The sequence below is a fragment of the Neovison vison genome, chromosome 4, assembly GCF_020171115.1.
Source record: "Neovison vison isolate M4711 chromosome 4, ASM_NN_V1, whole genome shotgun sequence".
Taxonomy (NCBI): Eukaryota; Metazoa; Chordata; class Mammalia; order Carnivora; family Mustelidae; genus Neogale; species Neogale vison.
The window spans coordinates 225,561,644-225,581,902 of record NC_058094.1 but is presented as its reverse complement, the minus strand read 5'-3'; the positions used below and the strand labels follow the sequence as shown (position 1 = coordinate 225,581,902).

The window sequence follows — 20,259 nt, the reverse complement described above, 5'->3', positions numbered from 1 at the left end:
CCCCTAGGCTCAGCGCCGGACTGGGGCTCCTGGGGCTCGGCGGGAGAGACCAGGTAGGGTGCAGCTGGTGTGGAAAGCAGGGGCCGCTGTGCTGGAGACTGCTCTGCTGAGCCGGAGCTGCCGCAGAGGATTGGGTTACAGCAGTGTGGGGGCCGGGGGCCCGCGGAGCAGACTAGGGGGCAGGGAAGGTCCCTGGGGGCCCAGGCTGAGCCATTAGTGCGGTGAGTTGGGGGGGGCGCGGCCATGGAGACCAGAGGCGCCAGCAGAAAACCGCAGCAATCCCGGGGAAGGCTTGAAGGGATCCTAGAGAGAAGTTGGGGCTGGGGATGACTTAATGGCCTTTCAGACTCCCAGCTGCAGCCCTTATGGTTGGGTTGAGGGTCGGTTGCTGACCCTGGGCCCAGTCCCTCCTTCCTTTTGCTTCTCCTCCCTTCCCACTAACCTCACTCGAGATAATCTGTTCCTGTACAGAGAGAGAAGCTGTCTCTTGACCAAGCTGGAAAGCGGTGGGAAGTTTGGCACTGGCAGGCTCCTCTTTTTGAGCCCCCAACAGGCCACACTGGACGGCCAGGGCTCTGCACATCCCATGCCTGGTGGGGGGGGGGGTCTGTCTCCAGGGACCCTCTTCCCACCTCTCCATGCTGAGGCCCTCCTGGCTGAGAGGCTGTGCTCTGCCAACGTGGCTGTGGGCTCACATGCCCCATCCCAGGCTGAACACGGATGCTTACCTGCCTCCGTCCAGGGAACATGGGTGCTCTATAATTTCACATCTTTTTTCACTTAAAAACATATTCTGCATACCATGCAATATCTAGTACCTGGAAAAGTCCCCCCCCCCTTTTTTAAAAGATTATTTATTTATTTATTTGACAGAGAGAGAGAGAGATCACAAGTAGGCAGACAGGCAGGCAGAGAGAGAGGAGGAAGCAGGCTCCCTGCTGAGCAGAGAGCCTGATGCGGGACTCGATCCCAGGACCCTGAGATCATGACCTGAGCCGAAGGCAGCAGCCTAACCCACTGAGCCACCCAGGCGCCCCAAAACTTCCCCTTTTTAAAAAATGGCTGTTTGATTCCATTATGTGGATGTACCAATGTTCATCCAATCCCCTCCCTACGATGAATACGGGGGGTTTCCAATCTTCCATTGCAAACAATGGTGCTCTCAATACCATTGCACAGACGTAAATTCCCAGAAATAGAACCACTGGGTCAAGAGGCAGCGATATGGGTAGTTTGGTAGATACCACAAGGTTCCCCACTGCGGGAGTTTCGCACTCCCATCAGAAACAGGGCAGGCGGTGTTTTGCAGGGGAGTGCTATTTCTTTTTCTTTCCTTTTTTTTTTTTTTTTTCTCCCCCGGAGAAGGCTCCATGCCCAGTGTGGGACTTGAACTCACAACCCTGAGATCAAGAGTTACACACTCTATCTGCTGAGCCAGTGAAGTGCCTTTGCCGGGGTTGGTTGGGGGGGGGGGAGCTTTCCTAGAGGAAGAGATACCGTGTCCCTGATTCAGCCGGGGTGCCCTGGGACTAGATGACCTGGTAATGCTGGCCTTGACTGAGCGGACTGCGGCATCTGATTGAAGACGCTGCAGATGGTCTGGGTCGGGTGATGGGCTGGGTGAGGGTTGGACTCCCAGCAGCTGGAGCAGACACCTCTAGAAAAGCAGAGCGGCCATCTGCAAGGTTAGGGCCGACTGGCCTGCAGCAGGGGGCTGAGGGGCACAGGGGTCAGCCCAGACGCCCACGTAGAGCGCAGCTGGGGCTGGTCATCGTCAGTGTCCGGCCCTGCATTTGGTTAAACGCTCACCTGCCGCCACGTATCTGGGAGCGGGGAGATGCTGCATCGTCGGCCTGAGAGAACAGGGGCTTAGCTCCGATAATTTATTTACTGAAGCTTATTTCTACTCCATCTTGTGGCACAAAACGTGTGAGGTTGCCAGGTTCACACTGGCGGGCTCCTGGCCGGGAGGGGACGATAAACAGTTTGCCAGCTGACCACGACCACACCGTGCTGCCGTCACCTGTCCTCCAGACAAGACCGCAGCTCCGCGGGGGCAGGGCCGTCCTCCTCCCCGTCGCAGGCCAGCACACGCCGTAGGTGCTTCATGAGCGCGTGATCTTGGAAGGAGGAAGTAGCTAAGTTTACTGTACGGACGTGACCAGCTTCTGAGGCCGTAGCACTGGGAGTCTGAAGTATTTTACCACAGATTATCCCGTTTATTATCTTTTAAAGGATTTATTTGAGAGAGAGAGAGGTCATGCACACGCGCACGCATGAGTGGGGGGGCAGAGGCAGAATCTCAAACAGATGCTGCCTGCGCTGACCGTGGAGCCCAACGTGGGGCTCGATCCCAGGACCCCGAGATACGACTTGAGCCGAAGCCAAGAATCAGACACGCAATCGACTGTGCCACCCAGGCGCCCTGCAGATGACCCCATTTAGACTCTTAAACTCTTGGGATGAAGTATGGCAGGCATGTGACCCATGGGGGACGGTGGCAGGAGGCGAGGGCGAGGCTGAGGCCTCCCAGCTCCCACAGATCACACTATTTCCTTAGCTGGGCGGGGGAGGGGGAGGGTGCAGGCTTTGGACAGGCTTTCTGAAGAGGTCAGAAGAGACCTGGAATTTTCTTGGGCGCCAGAGGCTGGAGCTGGTGGAGCAGGAGGAGCTCGCCTCTGCTGCCTCTCCCTCGAGGAGGGGTGAGGCAGGCCCGTGCAGGCTTGGCTACAGGGGCTGAGGCTGGCTCTGGGCTGCACTTACTAGGGAGGCGTTTGGTGGCAAAGCCACGCAGAGCCCACACTTCGCGGCCTGGGCTGGGGCCACCCTGGCAGGCGACCTCTTAGCGTCGGGAAGCAGGGCAGCACACCAGGGTTTATCTGAAATGTTCAGGTGCTTTGTCCCCAGAGTAGCATCTGGTCCCAAACCACACCCGGAAGAGGCTGCAGGGACTGTTGGCCCCAGCTCTGCACACCTGAGCCACCAATATTCTCCCCTGATGGCCTCCAGTCGCGGCGGACTCTGCTTGTCCTGCATATGGAGGCCGCCACGGAAACATGGCGTTGTCCTTGGATAGAGCCACAGGATAAATCCACCCGATTTTGTGTTTCATCGGCCTGGGGGTTAAGTCGTAACTTGTCCATCGCAGTTTGACCTAGCACCGTATGACCCGTGTGGCTGGAGTTGGGGGTACATGTCGGCTCTTGTGTCGTTCAGAGCACGGTGTCCTCACAAAGAGGGGCTTCCGCAATCTCAGGGGCGAAGAGTCAGGTGCACGGAGCCGGGGCCATGGGAAGACAGCCTGTAAGCTTCCAGCTCCTTGTGGAATAGACCATGCCATGCCCTGCCCTCCTACCCCTTTCCCAAGGGCCAGGGGCCGGTGTCCCAACCCACCTGTTCTGTTGGATGGGGGTGTGGGGTGTGGGTGGTGGGGATGAAATCTAGAAAAAGGACCGTCTTGATGGAATAGGAAGGAAGGGAAGTTGTTCTCAGAATGGGGACTGTGGGTTTGAGGGGCTGGTCCGAGGGGTGGGCTCCTTCTCCCACGGCTCAGAGAGGCAGTGGGGACAGAGGAGAGTGGGGAGTCAGGGTCCAGGAAGGTGAGGTCCTGGCATGGGTGTGGGCCACCCTAGTGTGAATTCCCATTCCCACTCCCTGAGCCTGATTTAGAAAGATTCTCCGCAGCTGGGCCTGGACAGCTTTAGGCTATTGGGTAGAGGGGAGACTTGGCAGGTTTTCTGAGAGGGGGCGAGAGGGTCTGGGCAGAGGGAGGGAACAGACCGGGGGCCTGGGGACTCTGCCTCCTCCTCTGTGACTTATGGCTCCGGCAGGAGGGAGGCAGCCTGGCAGCAGGAGCAGGGAGTGGATGGGAGCAGTCCCTACCTCCCCCACTTTGACGCTAGGCCCAGGTCTCATCGTGAGCAGGGGAGAGCAGCCGCCTGGACCCCGGCACACTGGCCGTCCTGGGTGCTTGGTCCCTGGCAGCTCCTGGAGCTAAGCCTTGGCCCTGGGCACCAATGCTCGGCAGCGACCAGACCTCAGGACTTGGGGTCGCAGTTCCTGGGACCTCCGGGCACGTCAGGAGCTGGGGCATCCAGGGCCTGTCTCCGGATGAGCTCGGCATACAGCCCGCCTTTTGTCAGGAGCTCTTCATGGGTCCCCACCTGGAGAGAGGAAAGGGAGGGGGAGGTGATCACCCCAGCCCAGTTCAGAGCCCTAGGCGGCTTGGCTTCTTATCGGCCGTTGGGCTCACTGTCTCCTAAGCCAGTGTCCCTTCTGGGGACACTATGAACCCAAAGCACAGTTGGTTACAGATCACCACTGGCAACTGTGTATTTGCTGGCGCCTCCTCTCTATTTAGCCGGATTTTGGAAGGGCGTCTGAATCCTTCTAGGTCTGTAACAGAGACTCCAGCTTGAACTTAAACAAGCAGCTGGGTGCTAGGCCCAGGCCCCATACAGCCTCCTGGCCTCGCTGCAGAGCCAGGCTCTGGAGAGCTGCTCCTGGCCGGCCCCTGCTCACGGTCCCTGGTGCTGCGTCTTCTGACCTCAGCCCCTAGGCCCTTCTACACTTCCCCGAGTCCTTTCCCTTTGGTCCCGGGAGCCAGGTCGTAGCTCGACTATTCCCATGGGACAGAGGAAGAGAGACCTCAGAGACCAGGGCAGGGACTCCCGAATCCACACACGGGACTGCTCCCAGAATATGGCCCCAGGCCCCCGGGCCAGGCCACCCCCTCCCACGGCTCTGCTGAGCCACGTGGTCCACTCTGTCCACGGCGGAAGCTGCCCCAGCCCACCGCGTCGCTGCCCGGCCCCCCACTGACCTCGCAGACCCGGCCGTGGGCCATGACGACGATGTGGTGGGCCCCGCGCACGGTGCTGAGCCGGTGGGCGATGACGAGCACCGTGCGGCCGGCGCTGGCGCGGTCCAGGGCCTCCTGCACCACCCGCTCGGACTCCGAGTCCAGCGCGCTGGTCGCCTCATCCAGGATCAGCACCGCGGGCTGCTTGATGAGGGCACGGGCGATGGCCAGGCGCTGCTTCTGGCCGCCAGACAGGGTTGCGCCCCGCTCACCTGGGTGGAAGGGGACAGGGCGGGGGCCCTGAAGCGATCTTCACAAAGGGGCACTGGGGCCACCTGGAACGTCCCTTCTGCCCCCCACCAACACCAACCCCCTCCCTGGCACTATGCACACTCATCCCGCCTCTGACGCTTCAGCTCCTGACCCCAGAACCCGGGGCCAGTGCACAAGCGCACTCACACCAGAGAGCGGGAGCCACGCACGCGTGGGACTCAGAGCACCCCAGAGTCACTGCGTGCCCCTCCCACCCCAGCGCAGGGTCTCCGAGCTGGGCCGGGCCTGCCCTATTCTGGCCTGCTGGGTCTCCGCCGCTGGGGGACATCCAGGACCTGGATGTGGGCCCTGGAGTGGGGTGACGGCCTGCCAAGGGGCATTCTGGGAAGACCACCCTTGGGGTCTACAATGTCCATAGGAAACAGCAGAGGTGACTGCCCGGAGCTAGAGAAAGCACCACGGTGACCGCGGTCAGAGAGCAGGGGGGCGGACCAGAGTCGCAGACGGGCCCGGGAGTGTGCTGGGGTCGGAGGTACATGGAAGGAGCCGCTCCAGACAGGTGTGGGGACAGCTCCTCCCCCAGGGTGGTGTGGGATCTGAGCAGTGGGATCTGAATCGGCTGAATCAGCCACAGCCCAGGGACGATGGCTAAAGACGGGGCACGAAGGGGGTGCCACGTCGCAGGTATGATGCTCAGCTAGACTGAGCCCTCGGCTCCAAGAAAAGCTGAAAACCCCAGCTGTGCCACACCTTGACGTGTGCTGGAACATTCCACAACAGGGCCAAGACTCCGGATGAAACACCTGGCCCCAAAGGTTGCAAAAAAGACCCCCTGAGATGAACGCACAAAGCTGCAAGCCACATGGAGAATGTTCTAGTGTGAGGCTGTGATATTTCAATGTTCCAGGACCATCTACACCTTTTTCTAGGTTAAGTCAGAAGGGAGACCTGTTCAGCCCCATCAATCCCTGTGGGTAACTAGACAGAAACATTTTCAAATTAAGGAATAAAGGAACAGGAATGACACGGGAGCCAGAAGCGTAAGAACTTTGAGGCGGTTAATACCACAGTATTTCTGGTCAGGTCTTAGGACGTGGGGGCCCCTGGGAAGCTCTGAAGGGTCCCAACGCCACAGGTCCCTTGTGTTCCTGACTGGGTCCCATCCCTGCACTCCCTGTGGCATCCCCGTCTTTGCAGCCTGTGTGTGGTTGAACCACAGAACCATGTCCGCCTGCACAGGTCTAGTCTTCCCTGATGCCAGGCCTCTCCTGGCCCCTGGATTCTCACACCGAGGGCCCCGGAGACCTGAGGAGGAAACCGCCCTGGGACTCACCGACGATGGTGTTGTAACCCTCCGGGAAGCTGGTGATGAACTCGTGGGCGTTGGCCTCCTGGGCAGCTGCATACACCTCTTCGTCCGTGGCTCCTGGCTTCCCAAAGCGGATGTTTTCCATGATCGTTGTTCCAAACAGGACTGGCTCCTGCAGGTGGGGGATCCACATGGGACATTCTGACTTTGCCCTGAACCTCACAGGGGTGCATCAGGAAGGGCGATTTTGGCTACACCGGAACTGCCCTCTTGGAGGGCGAGTAGAGCGAGTTCAAAGTTACAAGTCAAATAAGAAAATCTATGAGTGTGGGAAGAGGCTGAGCTCCCCGCAGGGCACAGGGTCCCTGAGGAGTGGGATGGGAAGGCGGCTGGCAAAGCCCCTCCTCTCTGGAGAGATGGGGTGGGAGTCTGCATTCTTGCTTTCTTCTGCAGGGGAAGGAGATAAGGGTGCCTTCTGCACCCACTCAGAGGGAGAAGAGGGACCCTTGCTGGGCAGCACCACCTCAAACAGAAGGAAAGGAGTAGGGCTGAGGGCTTCAGGTGGGGCCGTGGGACCTTGCCTCTTGGGGGTGTGGGGGTCTCTCGACCTCTGGACACCTCAGGTTTATCAGAGAACCCAGGAATCCTCAAACAGCATCCCACCCCACCTGCTTGGATGGGTTTAGTTGAGAAGTGGAGTTCCTGCCCTGGGGACGAGGGCAGGGCTGCGGGGGTCTGGCCCGGGGAAGCCTGAGATCCCCTGACCACCGGGGGACCAGTGAAGAAGGCCAGAGCCTTCTCCCGCCCCGCCGAAGAGAACAGGGGAGAGAGTCTGAGAGGTTCAAGACACATGTCGTAGGTGAGCCTGTGCGGAGAGAGCCTCTCCTCTCCCCACCTGGCTGATGAAGCCAATGACGTGGCCCCGGAGCCAGGAGGGATCGAGGGTACGCAGGTCCCGTCCATCCAACGTCACTACGCCCGCCGTGGGGTCATAGAAGCGCTCAAGCAGGGAAGCCACGGTGGTCTTTCCTGGAGAATTGGGGTCGGGGAGATGGTGCGGTTACAGAAGCGGCATGGTTCCTGGACATTGAGCCAGGAAAGAGAACCCCTGGGGAGGGTGAAGGGGCCCCTCCTCCCCCTACAGATCGTAGCGGGGGATGGTGGTGGGTTCGTCTCACCTCCCCCGGACTGGCCCACAAGTGCCACGATCTTGCCAGGGGGCAGGGTGAGCGTGAAGTCCTGTAGCACCTGGAAGCCGGGGCGGCAGGGGTAGCTGGAGCCGAGAGAGCCTCAGTCAGACCGGGTTCCCGGCCCCATACTACCCTGGTCTTCTCTCAAGTCTGACTGGACCTCGAGGGGGGCTCGATCCCGGGGGAACGCCGCCGCCCCCACCGCCCATGCTGACCTGAAGCAGACGTCATGGAATGCGACGGCCCCACGCAGGTGCTCTTGGGGGACGCGGCAGCCCCCAGACGGTGGGATGCACGGCCTCAGAGTCATGTACTCGAAGACTCGGGCCCCCGCGCTGAGTCCCCGCACCACCTGGGGAGGGGGTTAAAATCTGCGGTGAGGGAGGGCTGGGGTCTGAGGGAAGGGCCGGCAGCACTGCACCATCTCCCGGCCTCCCGCACGCAGGCTGGGTAGGGGCTTGGGGTGGCCCCTCCGTCTGACACCGCCTTCTGCAGCACACGGGTGACATTGCTGCCATGACTCCAGCCCAGGTCTGATGTCCACACCTGTCCCCCGACTGCCACTCACCTGGCCAAACAGGATGGAGAGGTTGGCCATGGACCTGTGAGGAAGACAGGAAGGCTGACAAAGGGGACATGAGCCCGAGAGACGACCAGCGCCAGAGGGGAGGGTGTGGGTCTCAGCTGCACTTGGCGGGGAGGCAGGATCCGGCAGCCTGAAGGCGAACCCCGAGAACGCTCCTGCAATCTGGGACGGCGGCAGCCCCGGGACCCGGCACCACTAGACAGCTTGCCGGCAAGTCGCTTCTCCTAGGAGCCACGCTATCGCCTTGTTCCCTCCTCGGCCAGATGAGGCTGGCGGCTGTCACGGGCCTCAGGACTGGGGCTCGGAGGGCAGGCCGCCCGCAGCCTGAGGGCCGGCCCCGGAACACGAGGGATGGTGCCGTCGCCACGGGGCAAGGGTAGATCTAGTAGCGCGATGGGATTCCCAGGGGAGCAAGGGCTAATTAAGGTGGAAAAACAGACAGGAATCCTTTCCCAGAAAGAAAACCAAAGCTACTGGACCACGGGTGGGGTGCGTGGGAACTCTGGGGAGACCCCAAGACAAAATTCCAGAGACTCCTTAGTGTGGGCTCGCCCGGTGTGGGGCACGGGCCGAGCGTGTCTGTGTAGACAGACGTCGCCTCCTCTGGCCTGCGGGGCCGGCGGCCGCTGGAAGGTGACTCATGCTTCTCGGTCAGCGGCCCCTGACTGGTCGGCCAGCCCACGACAGTGCGCGCGCCTGTGAGTGTGCACGCAGGTCCTTCTCCGAGAGGAAAGACCGACTCTTGTGAAGAGGAAAGTCACTTCTTCCAGCTCCGGGGTGAGGAGGGGGAGGGGCCCGCAAGGAAGTGGTTCCGGCAGGCCCGCAGGGCTAGCGTCATTCACCAACGTGAGCCCAGAGGCATCAGGCAGGGAAGAGCCAGGACAGTGAGCTGTCCGCGGATGAGAAGGGAAAACAAACTGTATGAGAGATCTGGAAGCCATTAGGGCCTGGCAGCGGCGCCCGGCAGCAACCAGAAACCAGATGCCCACGGCTCGGTGTGTGATGGCCTTGCTCTCCGAGAAGGCCTGGCTCTCCCAAGAGGCCTGGCGGGTGGGCGGCCCGTTCCTAGCAAGGTCCAGGCCTGGATGCAGACCAGGCGGCCTGACCCTGACTGGGGTCCGTCTGGATGTCCCCCATCTCCACCAGAGACCCGGTGCCACAAAAAGAATACCTAGAATGGGCTCTCCAGGTTGAGGCTGCCTCTCTCCCCTCCCCGCCCCTGCTGGACCCCAGGAGGAAATACACCAGCCTCCTTAATAACAATAGACCTAATTCCTCTAAAGTGGAAGGTGAAGAGTGTCCACGTGGGCCCCCAGAAGGAAGGACCTAGGGCCTGTGGCTGTGGGAGCAGCTCCCTCTAGCAGCCCGAGAGAGGGAGTGCGGATAGACCCCCAGGCTTTCCTGTTTGTGATGAAGCCCTGCTAACGGGCGAGGTGGCGCAGTGCGGAGGGAAGGGAAAGGTCTGAACTCAGGCCACGGGGGACGCGGGGGCCCAGGGGAAGGCGGGTCTGGAGCAGGAGGGCCAGGCTTGGGAAAGGGAGGCCCCCCACCCCCATGCCCATGGAGGGCCATGTGGTGACGGTATGAATAGAACCAGTGGGGCTCATCGGGGTCCTTGGGAGCAGGGCAAGAGGCCAGGGCTCAGCCTGGGGTCAGGGCCATGTCCCATCTCTACAACAGTCAGGAGCCTCTTAGTGCCCAGGCTGGAAGAGGGATGAGGCCACTTGGGATCTGAACTTCAGAGAAAGTCTGAACGGGGCCCCGTTAGGGAGCACCGGACGTAAGTGAGGCCGAGGGTGGGGCTCCTGGGACGGGCTCCCCCTACCTGGGACGGTGAGGGATGCGGGAGGCAGCGGGCGGTGAGACACGACACACAGCCCGGCCACGCGTGCCATGAGTGTCACGTGCCACGGGGACAGGCACGGAGGGCTGTCGGGGCGACACTGTATTTCCCTGCCGTGGCTGACGGTAATGCCGGTCTCTACCCTTTGGTGATTTATTACAGCATATTCGCTCTTCAATTATTTATCATAACATCTAGTTGTGCTTCCTGTACTTTTATATACACAGCGTGTGGGGGAGACAAAGGGATGAGAAACGGCAGCAGGAACTGCTCGTGTTTAGCTCAGAAGAGAAAGGGAAGGGGAGACCTTGGGGTTCTTGCGCGAAGGGAGCAGAGAGCTCGGGGCAGGCAGACCTCAGAGCCATGAACACACCGAGCTCCAGGGTGGGCAGGGCGGGAGAGGGGGTGAGCGTCTCGTCCCTGGGAAGGTCAGGCAGAGGACCGCAGGTGAGCTCTTAAAGAGCGAGGCAAAGGCAGTCTATCCACACATGGGATCCTACTCAGCGTTGAGGAGGAAGGAAATCCTGCCGTGGGCTGTGCCATGGACGCACCTGGGAGCCGCTATGCTCAGTGAAACAGGCCCGTCACAGGACAACCACTGTGCGCCTGCACTTGTGGGAGGGGCTCAATGTGGGCAGAGCACAGAGCTAGAGGCTGCCGGGGGGCCTAGTGGTTAACGGGCCCAGCCCTTCAGGTCTGCAGGACGAAGGAGGGTTGGTGGCTGACGGCGTGACGTCAGCGAAGTAGGAGCCCGGGACACTACCTACGTCTACCCTAAAGATGGGTCAAGAGGGTACATTTTACTACATGCATTTTGCCACAATTCCTCATTTTAAAAAAAGCTATCACGAGCACTCCTGAGCTGTTGAGGTGGCCGAAAAGGACAGCCGCATTCCTGGACATCTGGTTGGTGCAGGACGCTGTGGGCGGGGGCTCTCAGCTCGTTCCCCTGAGGAAACTGGGCAGCCAGGGCCGGGCAGCAGTCCCCAGAGCAGGCTGTCACCCCCTGTCCCGTGACCCAGCAGGCTCCTTCAGGAGGGGAACAGCCTCACACTCACCTCTGCACTGTCTGGGAGGCCACCAGGAAGGACATGAGGTCTCCCCCTGTCAGCTGCTGCCCAGCCACAAGGGAGCCCCCGATAAACAGGGTCCCCAGGACCATGCCTGCACGGGGAGAGGGCCAGGTGGTTAGCACGGAAGTGACGAGGAGCCGAGGACAGAGCCCAGCCTAGGTGTCAGAGCCCAGGTCTAGTCCCTGCTGTGCCTCCGACTGACTGAAATGTCACTGAATCACTTCAATGGCGACTTGCCTTTGTTTCTTCATTTGGAAATGAGTGCATGAGTGGGCGGGGGGGGGGCTTGGGCAGCTGGCACTGGACAGACGTCTGAAGGACACCAAGCACATAGAGAGCTGCCCCTTGCCTGCCTTGCTGGGACTGTACTGTGCTGCTCCACGCTCATCCCCAGCCATGATCCGGTGCTCCCAAACCCTGGGGTCAGGGCGGGGGGACTTGCTCACTCACAGTTGAAGGCGATGTTGGAGAGCCCCTGGAACAAAGCAATGCCTCGGCCTAGCTCCTCTGCCTTACAGCGGGACTCCTCCAGCTCCGCGCCATAGCGTCTGGGGACAGAGGCCAAGCACGGCTGTCAGGAAGCAGCCAGGTAGGGGTGCAGGGCTGGTGGGGTGCACTCGGGGAGTCCTCCCTGCTTTAAGACCTTCCCTGTCTGGGACTCACTCCTCCTCCCGGTGCTCCATGGCGAAAGCCCGCACAGTCCGAACATTGCCCAGGGCCTCATCTGCTACGCCTGTTGCCCTGGCAACCTGCAAGGAGTCCAGGAAGTAGACATCGAGGTAGGAGCCCGGGAGGGATGGCAGGGCAGAGAGAAATGGGGCAGGTGAGGGGGATGGGCAGGAATGCCGTTACCTGCTCCTGACACTGGCGAGATAGTTTTCGGAGAGCTGAGCCCATTAGGGTGCCCACTCCCATGAGGGTGGGCGTGGCCACCATAAGCAGCAGCGTGAGGCGGGGGGACAGCATGGAGAGGGACACCAGGCAGCCGGCCACCTGAGTGCAGCTTCGCAGCCCCTGGGGAGAGGAGGAAGGCAGGAAGGCCATTTGGCAACAGCACCTCGACGGAGGGACTTTACAAGGGTCTGCTGGCTCCGGCGTTACCCTGTCACAAGGCCAAGGCCATAGGTCTGAGCCCTGGGAGGCCAAATGGCAGTGCACCCAGTCATAAAATGGAACACCTTCCCTACTAGCAGGCATGAAAGGGCGAGGTGAGAATGTCTATGGACCACGCATCCTTCCCCCAGACAAATCCCAGTTGGCTTTGCTTTTTTGCTCGAGGAACTGAAGGAAAAGTATTGAGTAGGGATGTCATCCGGGACCGCCACGGGCCAGTGTCCGGTGTGACCCAGCAGGCACAGTGACAGTGTGGGTGGACGAGGGCAGGACACCAGCGATACGGTAAGAAGCCTTCACTCATTCCCCTTAACACTTGTCAGCATGCCAGGCGCTCTGGGAGTAAGGCGGGCCAGGGTGATTTTGCTCTTGGCAAGCTGGTCCAGGAAAGCTCTTGTCTGAGTCCTTGGGAAGGTTTTCCGGGGAGGTAGAATTTCAGAACAGGAGAGAAACAGCCTGTCCTGACCTTGGACGATGGCACGGTGCCTCCCTTCTGTGAACTTCCCCATTCCCTCACCCACACCCTCACCAGACGGCGGGCGTCTCACTTGCTCTGAGCCTAGGCTCAGGGCCCAACAGCAAGGCAGGATGGGGCTGGCCAGGTGTGTCGGCCGTAGACAGAGTGCGTGTGTGTGTGTGTGTGTGTGTGTGTGTTTGCGTGCCCGCGTGCGTGTGTACACACAGGGGGGCCTGGGGGACTGACCTGGGAGATGACGAGTTTGAAAGATGATTTAAATTCCTGCACGTCAGTTGTCAACCGGCTCACCAGCTGCCCAGTCTTTAAAGCATCAAAGAAAGCAATGTCTTGTCTGATGGTAGGTCAAGGGTGACGGAGGTCAGGAGAAAGAGAGAGACAGAGTTCAGGCTGAGCCGCCCCAACTCCAGGCCTTCAGCCACCCCAACCCACACCCCATAGGCGGCAATACTGGAGTAGGTTGCTGAAGAGGGCCCTCCTCATGTCCACGGCCATGCGCTCGCCGATGCGTGACAGCAGCACCAGGTACCCGAAGGTCAACAGCCCCTGGGAGAGAGGCCAGGGCACTCAGGACGCCTGGGTGGCTCCTCTGGGTGCCCCCCAGGCCCTCTCCCGCACTGTACCTGAACGCCATAGAGGATGAGCAGGTGGATGCTGAGATGCCGGGACTCGGTCAGGAAGCTCCCCACATGGTCCCGCGTGTACTTGGCCACGATCTCCACCAGTTGGCCCAGAAGCAGGGGGATCTGCACATTCACGAGGGCCGCACCCAGTGCCAGCTTGGGGAGTGGGGGAGACTTTAGAAGGGGCCGTCTTCTTCCCCATCCCTGGTCCTGACCTCGGTGCCGCCTCCCCTGCAGCTGCTCATGCTTTGGCTGCTTCCGTGCTTCTCTGAGATGGCTGAGTTAGAGCCCAGGCTGCCGGCCCTTGGGGACCCCATACCCTGCACACCCAGCTGCTCTGCGGAGGAGCTCCCGGCACCCCCGGCTTCCAGTCCCTGAGGCCAGCCAGCCCTTGCTGCTTCCTGGGGTCTAGTCGGAGACTTGGTGAGGCAGACAAGCTGTGCCCAGACAGCTTGCCAACCCCTGAGTGGCTCCTTCCCCGTCCCAGACGTGGGGGAAAGGACAGGGGCATCTCACCACGATGGCTGCCCCCAGGACCAGCAGGTGGGGGCGCAGAAACTGCCAGAAGAGCTTCCAGTTAAAGCGGGCCTCCCCGGCATAAGGTCTGGAGCGGGTGGGAGCGGCCTCTTCTGCTTCACACAGCGCCACGAGGCCGAGGCGGGGGCACTTACTCAACACCACAGGGCCCAGAAGGACTCCCCCAACCCAGCGCCAGGCACACGGTCTTCGGCTGGGAGGTGGAGGTGCTCGAAGGAGGTGGGCCCGGAGCCGGGACCTCAGCTGGGCTGCGGCCCTGAGGACGTAGGAGCTGCGGCCATGAGAGGACCTGCAGGGAGAGAACGGCATGGACGGGTCAAGGCCCCAATTGTCCCTCAGAGGAGCGCATACAGGTCAGACAGCAGGGGACTGAGACAGTAGCCTGTCATCTCCCCATGACACAGTGGGGCCTGCTCAGCCTCCACAGGCCCCTCTGGTCCGTGACCATCTCCGACCCATGCTTTTTCTGATCACAGGATGTCATGTTGGATGGCAGTTATTCTACAGGCGCTCCTTTTCCAGATGGGGACGCAGAAGTCCCCGGGGAACCCGGCTCGGAGAGGCAAGATGGGGAGAGCCGTCTCCCCTGTGCCTGGCGCAGGGCTGGCAGAGCGGTCCCCCTGGCCTGCGTCCACGGCCTGCTGCATTTAATCTTCCATTCCTGGGAGGGAGGTGCCTTTCCCCTCACTTGATAAAAGAAAATGTCACAGGGGCTGAGGGAGCTGGAATACTTTGTCCCCCAGTAGCATAACAGGGACAAGAGGAGACCCCTGCTGTGCGATTCCAGAATCCAGGCTTATCCTACTCGGCCACGTGTGCAGTGCCCAAGGCCATGTGTGGCAGGGCCTGGGCCTGCCCCATGTTTTCTGCAGGTCCCGGCTCACGGCAGCCCTCACCCTGGCTCCTCCCAGGCCTTCAGGGCTTATGTGACAATGCATGGGGGGAAATGGTGACACATTCCCTCAGCTGAAAGAGAAAAAAAGAAATAATCCAATCTTGTCACCTCGGGCCAAAATCACCTCTGTCCCATGGTTTCCATATGGATCCATGGCCATGCGGGCTCAGCGCCTACTGTATGCCAGCGCTCTGCTGCGAGGCACTGGGAACAGGGATGAATGGGACAGACCCCGTGATCACCCTCACCGAGGTTAGGTTTTAGTGGGGAGGACAAGCAGCTAGTGACAAAGCTTGCTGAGTGTGGGAAGGGGCACGACAGGGCCCTCAGGGAGCAGAGAGCACACCCTTCTGTCTGAGGGAGTCAGGAAGGCCCTCCTATGGAGGCTGAGGGTGAATGGGAAGGAGCTGGCCAAGGGAAGGCAGTGCAGCTGTGTGTGTGTGTGTGTGTGTGTGTGTGTAGAGAGCAGGGGAGAGCTCTAGCAGCAGGAAGCAGGTTTGGAACAGATGCAGGTAGGGAAGATGGAAAATGACAGGAACAGAGAAGCTGAAGCCTGAGGTACAAGGGAGAAGAGGCGTGGCGTGGCGTGGGCGGGGCGCAGGCCTCCCAGTCCGTTGAGAACACCCGGACTTTAGAGGGCAATGGGGACCATGGTGGGGTGGGGGGCATTTAGGCTGAGGTATAACATAACCCAACTTACATTGTAAAGATCATAGCAGGGAGGAGAAAGCTGGAGAGGGACAGGATCTTCTTCTAACAGGAAGCAGAAGTTACCTGGCCCAGGGTATATGGTGGGACGCTCAAAGATTCAGATAAGGCTGGGGCGCCGGGGTGGCACAGTCCGTTAAGTGGCTGACTCTTGGTTTCGGCTCAGCTTATGATCTCAAGGTCCTGGGACCGAGCCCCGTGTGCTGGGCCCCATGCGCTGGGCTCCATGCTTGGTGGGAATTCTGCTTAAAGATTCTTTCTCCTTCTCCCTCTGGCCCTCCCCCCAGTTCATGCATGCTCTCTCTCAAATAAATCTAAAAAAAAAAAAAAAAAAAATCCCTTTGGGGGAAAAAAGATTCAAATGACCTTATTGATGGGAGGGGCTTTTAAAAAATGAATAGAGGGGCGCCTGGGTGGCTCAGTGGGTTAAGCCTCTGCCTTTGGCTCAGGTCATGATCCCAGGGTCCTGGGGTCGAGCCCTGCCTCAGGCTCTCTGCTCAGCGGGGAGCCTGCTTCACCCCATACTCTCTGCCTGCCTCTCTACCTGCTTCTGATCGCTGTCAAATAAATAAATAAAATCTTTAAAAATAATAATAAAAAATAAATAGAATGAGGTTTTCCCTTTACTGTTAGTCTGTGATATTTTCGGGCGCTGCTAACTGCATCTCTCCCTCATCCTTCTCTTGTTCCAGGGAGGCCTGGTGGCTTCTTACCACCACTTGTTATGCCTCCTTCCATCCCATTCCAGCTGCCCAGTTTTTATGTCTTGTTTTCCACTGTGTACTTTAGGTCTATCTTAAATGTTAGACAGGGAAGCTCACCCTGCTTCCGACTGCCCCATTAGACTTTACGTTCCTTGAGGCAGGAACCTCTACTCCCTTCACGTTGCGTTCCCAGCACTTAGCAGAGCTCCTGCACATAACAGATGTCCAGCAAATGCTTCTGTTTGTTGAGTGCATGCCCTCACTGGAAAGGCAGAAGAGAAAAATCTGACCTGACCTGCTACTGTACTGTTTGCAAAGTTTCAGACTTACTGAGGCCAACAATAAGAGATACGTTGTGCATTGCCACCCAGGACAATAAACATGTCAGACAAAATTGAAATGTTTCACAAAACAATACTTCCCCTAATTTGTTGCGCATGTGTTCTATTATATTCACTTCTTAAAAAAAGTTTTTTGAAGACTTTATTTGCTTGAGTGAGAGAGAGAGAGCATGAGAGGGGAGAGGGTCAGAGGGAGAAGCAGACTCCCCGCTGAGCAGGGAACCCAATCCCGATCCCGGGACTCCAGGATCATGACCTGAGCTGAAGGCAGTCGCTTAACCAACTGAGCCACCCACTTTTTTTTTTTTAAGGTAGGCTCCACACCTGGCCTAGGGCTTGAACTTATGACCCTGAGATCAAAAGTCACATGCTCTATAGGCGTCTCCTATTATATTCACTTCTAAATGGTCCTGACCTACTAAATTCGTTTTATGATCTCTTGTTGTGACTTGCACGTTTGAAAGGCACTGCCCTTGTGAACACACAAATACTTGGATGTTATTTGACGTCTTTCCCTGGGTTTCTCTCTGGTTTAAATGATATCAACCCCTAACTCTTTTTTCCTAAGGACTGTTTTCAAACTTTTTAATAATTCACCATGGCTACCTTCCAGCTTCTCTCATCTTCTCCAAACTAAGACTCTAAGCAGGGCTTGGTCACTGCCAAGAACTGGTGGATTACTTCCCAGCAACAGTGCTTCTAGCTCCAGTTTGGCCCCGCTCCTGCTCCCTTTCAATCAGATAGGCTTTCCAAATGACCTAAGTTCACATCCACCCACCACTGCCAGCAGGCTGCCTGTCTGGCCTGCAGGTTATTCACTCGAGGATGCGAAAGGAATTAGTCCTTTCTCATAAAGCATTTACACTGGAGCCGTAGTTTCAGGTCCACGTTCGTTTCCTCCCTGCGTGTGTCTCTCTTTGAACCAGCACGTGTAGAGGGAACACACAAGAACACACATGTACGCGTTTCTAGATTGACTTTATCTCTGCTGAACGTATCCAGATTTAGGAACCATTTATGTTCAGCGCATATTGAATCTCGGGAGCAGCACCAATACTAAATGTCTCTGGACACTCATAATTTTTGTCCAAATTGCCAGACCAATTCCAAGAACCAGGACAGGGAGGAGGCAGGAACGGCGCGACCCCACGGCTCAAGAGGTGCGGCATGGCGCCCTCTGGTGGGAAGTACGGACCTGGCGTGGTCCCCGACCTAGAGCGTGCCCTGCGTCCAGCTCACACACGGATACAGACGCACCGAGTGTCCGGCTGGCACCTGGGTCGTCACTATAAATAATTGAGGCCAAGCCCCGGGGAGTGACATTCCACCCACGGGCCGGCCTACAACTTCCGGCAGGCCTCGCGCGAGTCCGGGACTCCATCTCCCGGCGGGCCCCACGGACGGCCCGCCGGTCAACGGCCCGCGCTCCCTGGAGCTTTGTCACTTTTTACCTGACGGCCGAGAATGTCTGGAAGCAGAGGGGTGGTAGCAGCCTGCCTGGGACAGGGCCACCCCGAATCCCGACCCGAAATAAGTGCACCAACATGATGGGACGAGACTACACGAGCAGCCGGCAACGGCAGCTTCACCCTCATCCCATTGAGGGCTCCATGTTCGCTCCGGCCCCCATCCCGACAACCCCTTCGCGCCTCGGCGACGACTGGCGGAAAGACGCGTCAATCCCTCCGAGGACTGTGATTGGAGGAAGCCTTTTCGGTCCTCCTCCTTCCGGAACTGTGATTGGAGACAGCCTCGCCTACCCGCCCAGGCTGGGCGGGGCTGATCAGTGGAGGCATTGCCTCCCGCCCAGTGCCGGGGTCAGCTCTGGGGTCAGCTCTGGGGTCACCTTACAAGTGTATGACCCCGGCGTCCCTCCGCGGTGGGGTATCCATAGTAACGCCCCAGCCGCTGACTGTTCTCGGGGCTGTTCTATGGGTGCTGCCGGCGGACTCCAGATATCCCGGGGTCTCCAAGGAGTGTAGAGTGCCGGTCCTAGGGGAGGAAGGGACAAAACTGGGGAATTTTTTCCAAAATATCTGCACGCTCCTTGTCACCCGCCCCTTTCTCCCAGGCAAGTCAGAGTTCCCCGGGGCGGCAGCCACGTGTATTTGGGAAAAAACTACCCTGATGATTCTGATACACGTCCCCTAATTAATGATTGAGAACCACTAGTGTGGAAGTCCTGTATAGCTTATGGAGGCGCGACCCCAGATCCTTCTCCCCCCCCCCCCATAGATTCCTTCCTCACCGCAGTCAAGTGACTTGCCTAAGGCTCCCACCGCACAGTTCTGTATCTCTGTTGAGCATTGATTTATTTCTTGCGTGTGATTTTTTTGCATAGCTACAGCCCTCATGGGCTGTGATTTCTTTCCGGATAGTGGCTCCCCATTTATCCATACCCCCCTTCCCCTCCAAGTGCCTGGCAGAGAAAAGTGCCCCCTCTTTTAAAAAAGATTTTGTTTATTTATTTGACAGAGAGAGATAAAGGAGAGAGGGAACACAAGCAGGGGGAGTGGGAGACGGAGAAGCAGGCTTCCTGCTGAGCAGGGAGCCCGATGTGGGACTTGATCCCAGGACCCTGGGATCATGACCTGAGCCGAAGGCAGATGCTCAATGACTGAGCCACCCAGGTGCCCTGAAAAGTGCCCTTTTTATAATAAATTCACTTGAATTGGGGTGTGATAGGGAGGCTGTCCATTGATGAATCTGGGCTGGAATTGGGCAGAAGAAGGTGCCAGATTAGCTTGAAGTTAGGCTGGGAGTATGGGCGGGGTCCTAATGTGAGTGTGGTGGAATATTGGGGTGAGTGAGGTTGAGGAGAGATCAGGCAAAGCCTACAAAACTCACTCCGGCAGCTGTCTCGGCGAGATGGGAATTTCCTAGTCCCTCTGCAATGTGGGATTCCATCTTGGGCACTAGGATGCCGCCTCCAGAAGGAGGGAATCTCGTTTTCATAGCTCTGCCTCCTGCGGCTGAGGGATAAAATGATGCAAGTCCTGAGCTACTATAATAATCCCCATCCCTGGAAGGCAGCACAGGAGAAAAACAGGCGTGTCTGGACTCCCATTTTGTGGGCAAGTCCATGATTGCCACCACATTCCTCCAGTGAACGCTCCTGACACACTTTGTTTCTCTCTCTATTTCATGGATACTGTCCCCTACAACAGTCCTCAGGCCTGAGCCCCAGAGATCCTGACACCTGGGTGACTGACTCAGCACCTCAGGAATGGTGTTCAGTAGGAAAACTGGTGATTCAGGGCCTCAGGAATGGCGTCGGACATGCCAACAAACTAGCTGCCTCCTCCTCCTCGTAGAAGTGGCAACAAGGAATTCAACTCACCCAGCTCATGCCTGGATATTAAAATTACCCTTCCAAACCCCATCCTCCCTCCCCCCCTCCCAAGCTGCCCTCTGCTGGTTCAGCCCTGATGCTGCTCAGGGACCCCCTAAACTGGATCAGGACTGGGGGTGAGGGTTTTCGGTGTTAAATGGGATGAAGAAAAAAAAAAAAAAAGAACGCCAAGGAGACTTTTCTGGTGTAAGCTCTCCGAACTGCTTCCCATATCCAGGATAGCTGCCTCTCCGTTCTCCTCTGCCTCCCCCTCCTCAAGTTTCCTCCAGCCTGGCTGCGAAGGCGGGCAGTCTCCCCTCTTCCCTTTGTACCACCAGACAAACGGAACACCATCTCTTTCCTTTTTCTTCTTTTTACTTTTGGTCTTAAAGCACTTCTCTGTTGATCTTTGGGGAGTACGTCGGGGGAAGGGTGACAAGATTTTAAGGAATCAAAG

At 58.5% G+C, this 20,259-nt stretch overlaps 1 protein-coding gene across 2 annotated transcripts; it reads right to left on the bottom strand.

Moving 5' to 3' along the window:
• Positions 1-2,196: 2,196 nt before the first annotated feature.
• Positions 2,197-18,104, bottom strand: ABCB8 (ATP binding cassette subfamily B member 8). Of its 2 annotated transcripts, XM_044246845.1 has the most exons (16): positions 17,923-18,104; positions 13,803-14,112; positions 13,287-13,442; positions 13,115-13,209; positions 12,892-12,997; positions 11,928-12,089; positions 11,739-11,824; positions 11,526-11,623; positions 11,061-11,166; positions 8,142-8,175; positions 7,789-7,925; positions 7,562-7,656; positions 7,279-7,412; positions 6,408-6,555; positions 4,823-5,073; positions 2,197-4,163 (listed from the first exon to the last, which is right to left on the bottom strand). In XM_044246845.1, exons 1-16 carry the CDS (start codon positions 18,015-18,017, stop codon positions 4,038-4,040), a joined length of 2,139 nt encoding a protein of 712 aa, XP_044102780.1. In that variant the 5' UTR covers positions 18,018-18,104; the 3' UTR covers positions 2,197-4,037. The 2 variants fall into 2 exon arrangements, with proteins under 2 accessions (XP_044102780.1, XP_044102781.1); XM_044246846.1 differs by lacking the exon at positions 13,803-14,112 and having other exon boundaries at positions 17,923-18,066.
• Positions 18,105-20,259: the final 2,155 nt, after the last annotated feature.